At 38.3% G+C, this 3,868-nt stretch overlaps 1 protein-coding gene across 1 annotated transcript in view; it reads right to left on the bottom strand.

Annotated features, from left to right (window-relative positions):
- Window positions 1-237: 237 nt before the first annotated feature.
- LOC108673280 (neutral alpha-glucosidase AB) overlaps window positions 238-3,868 on the bottom strand; it is a 21,244-nt gene continuing 17,613 nt past the window's right edge. The window contains exons 18-20 of the mRNA XM_047884328.1: window positions 3,359-3,529; window positions 2,198-2,357; window positions 238-1,755 (exon numbers count right to left, since the gene is read on the bottom strand). Of these exons, the coding sequence (XP_047740284.1) occupies window positions 1,631-1,755; window positions 2,198-2,357; window positions 3,359-3,529 (456 nt within the window). The 3' untranslated portion in view covers window positions 238-1,630. The remainder of the gene's footprint in view (window positions 1,756-2,197; window positions 2,358-3,358; window positions 3,530-3,868) is intronic.

Raw genomic sequence — 3,868 nt, 5'->3', positions numbered from 1 at the left:
AAATTCTATCAAGTGTATCGACACTTGATAAATGTGTGTATGTATGCCGTGCTTAACCGCCCGGCCTCATCGCCGATTCTGACCAGAAACTGTCGCACTGAGCTGGGTTCTACTCCAATCCTGGTACTCTGAACTGTAACCACTGGGCCACCAATGAACCATGTGTTTCTTCATTTAAGTATTTTTCATTTTGCGATGTATGTTAACAACTTTTATAAAAAAATTGAAGAAAATCAATGAGCTTTCTTACAAATTTATTGGGCTCAAACTGGTGATCATACGATAAACAATTCAACAAGCCTCCACAAAGCCTCAGCACAGGGACAATTGTGACTGAGTGAATGTATTGTGCCTGAAGTTGATGCTCTGAATTCACATAAAATTTCGAGCAAGATGATCGCATTGAAACAAACTCGAACAATACGCTAGCATGCCCGCTGTAAATGTATGATGGCAGTTATGAAAAAATCTTAACTAACCCTAGTTACACACAGCTACAGCTAAAATTCAAGTTTCAAGTGCAAAACCACATGTGTGACAACTTATCATATTCTACGTATAACTTAAGATCGATTTATTGCGTTCTTCATGAAAGCAACTGAACTAAGTCGACAAGTTTACTAATAAATATCTGCGTTACACTCATTAGAACTGAGGACTTGATACATTTTTGCACATACGTCAATAATAACAAGAACGAATAAGGGCAAGAATGCGTAAATCCTCCTTAACATCGATGTGACGATCAAGCTATTTCAACCCATAGCAACAAGTCTCCCTACATAAAAACATTCAAATAAAAAATAATATCCCCAATGAACTGTTGAAAAGAAAAATATTGTAAAAGTGGAATAAAGATAGTACGACAGTTTATTGTACATAGTAATTCAATGCATACTTGGATTTTGACACTAAACACCATAGAAGCGGTTGCGAATAGACGTAACTATGGCGAGTAAATCTTGAAAACCATGAGCCTAGCCAAGTTAAATCAACATAGCATTGCCCACACCAACAGTAATAAATAGCTCATACGTAAAAACATTCACACCAAGTCTTATTGAACAGCAATACATCTTAGGAAGTACAACACAAAATTCACATCTGCTTAATTCAAACTGGAATTGCAGCAATAACAGAGTTCTTCCATCATAATCTCAGTCAGATCATAAAGTAAGTTTTTTCTCAATTTTAATTCATGCTTCAAATTTAACATACATGAATTACACATTTAGCAAATATCTTTGTCCAAAACAAAATGTCGCATCAAAGCTTTTTCATACCGAACCACAACCATGTTAAAGTTTACATGTAACTAGGAATGATACGAACTAAAATAGAGTTTTCTTGAATACTTTCTTTCTCTTGCCTTGTTGAATTTAACGAAGTTGCTTAATACTTCCAAGAGGGATGCTACGAAGATGCGATATCAATTAAAAATGATTTCGATTTCATACAAAATAGAAAAAATATCAGTAATTGCCGAAGATAATTACAGCAATACCTTCACCTTGGTTAACATAAAATGAACAGAGTGAGTGCCATAGAAAGAAATTGAGGCAGGAGTGAAGCTCAATAATGATACAGTGAAGAATTTGAGGCAGGAAGGGTTGCACAATGATGACAGAAGTTAATAGTGCAGGGCAATAGTGTAGGTCTGAGCGATGTTGATGTCAGGCTTGCGGATGATGAGCCGACTAGCCACTCCGTCCCGTGCTGCGCTGTACGAGCCCTCCAGAGACACGACCTTACCACCTGAGCCAACAATCACCGGTGTCATAACATAAGCCGAGCAAGCAATATTATTCGAATTATGAATGCAAACGTAGAAACTTATATTATAATCCTGTTATGAACGGAAACAGGGTAATATTTGATTTTGACGTAAGAAAAATAGTACCTTAGCTTAGCCACTACATATTAAAAGGTACCTAGTTCAAATTTTACAACTGCCCACAGATGAGAAATTTTCTAACTATATTCTTACGATAATGGAATCTGAAATCACTAATGCAAATAATTCCAGTCACAAATAAGAAGTTACTTGTATTAAATAACTTCATATAATTAATAATACGACTTTACACGAATAAAATATAAAAAGAGCAGGTCTTATTGAACCAGAACCAGTACTTTTACAACATGTAATCGTAAGCTCACATAAATATTAGGATAATAACTGAACCATACGACTCACCTTTCAGCGTGAGAGTGACTTTAGTAGGTGGCGTAGCAAGGCCCAGCACGACGACCCTCTCCAGCCAGCTCTTGGTGGAGTAGGTGGGTGACTGAGGCTCCACCACCGAGCTGCTCAGCTCATTCTTGCTGAACTTCAGTTGTATGTACAGATACTCATTCTGTCGGGGACAATGAGTAAAGTTAATTGATCCACTCGCGCCCAGTGAGTCATTGGACGGAATAGTTGCATCGAAATAATCACGTATAAGTAAAAAACAATTATAACCACTAACATAACTCTTCTTGAGGTCTGAGAGAGAAACCACGTACGTTAGCCATGAGCGAGGCAACAAGCGTATCGGTACACTGCCGAACAAGCTTTGGTTCCACATAAAGCAGGACATTACTTGATGTGATAGGTCTTCATTATAAAATATGACTGTAATAGTCGCCGGCCCAATAAACTTGAAATGTAATTTGCAAATTTTGTACGGCTTCATAAGCAGGTTGAGCAAAATACTCGCTTTAGCAATGTGCAATAATGCCAAGATATACAAGAGCCATTCTTGAATAGATTTTGCCAGTAAACAGGACTCAAAACACAATGATGAAAAAATCGTTCGAGAGGTAGTCAATGAAAATTATTGGCTATGGCTACGTTTGCAAGTCTTTTGATAACAGGTCCTCATCATTGGTGAAGCTATCATGTGAAGTGAATGATACCTATGATCAAGCGTCATCATATAAACATGACCAGCTGTCTCACGAGTTGGTTCCTTGTACAACACAATTATTTTATTTTACTTGCTAATGATGCCAGTTATCACAGCCGAGAAACCACTAAACAGAGTTAATATTAAACATTTTACCTATTTATTTGCGTTCGGGTTTTCCTAAAATATTTCCATTCCTAAATTAGCAGAAGTCTGCTAGTGTCTGTTGGCAATTGATTTGCAGAAACCAGTGGATACCAAACAAAAACCGCTCGTGCTAATGTTCCTTACAACTGTATCAAATTAAATAAGATTCTTCACATCAACATTTTCATCAAACAATTCAGTGCAGACGTGTTGACAACATTTGCGGATTGATTAAATATTTTGTATACTTTATTTATTCATTTTAAGATCGCAGTTTATCGCTATTATGTCCACGACTGCGTATCAACGCCTGCACGCACGTTCTTATATGCCATGGTGTGTTCGTCATCAATGTAGAGGTCGCCAGCAGCGTTGCCGTCCTTATCGAGCGCGATGATGAGCGTGTAGGGGTCGTCTCTCATGAGCGCTGACGAGCGGCGCACACGCTCCTTCCGGGGCACGATGCTGCCTCCACGTTGGAATACGGGGATCTGATGAAGCCAAGAGTGTAGCACATTATAAAACATAAATGTACGGGGATCTGATGAAGGCAAGAGCACATTAGAGAACATAAATGTACGGGGATCTGATGAAGCCAAGAGCACATTAGAGAACATAAATGTACGGGGATCTGATGAAGCCAAGAGTGTAGCACATTATAAAACATAAATGTACGGGGATCTGATGAAGGCAAGAGCACATTAGAGAACATAAATGTACGGGGATCTGATGAAGCCAAGAGCACATTAGAGAACATAAATGTACGGGGATCTGATGAAGCCAAGAGTGTAGCACATTAGAAAACATAAATGTACGGGGATCTGATGAAG

This window comes from Hyalella azteca, unplaced genomic scaffold (genome assembly GCF_000764305.2).
Source record: "Hyalella azteca isolate HAZT.00-mixed unplaced genomic scaffold, Hazt_2.0.2 contig15206, whole genome shotgun sequence".
NCBI classification, from domain to species: Eukaryota; Metazoa; Arthropoda; class Malacostraca; order Amphipoda; family Hyalellidae; genus Hyalella; species Hyalella azteca.
The sequence above is the reverse complement of the archived record's forward strand: the minus strand, read 5'-3'. Positions and strand labels throughout refer to the sequence as shown.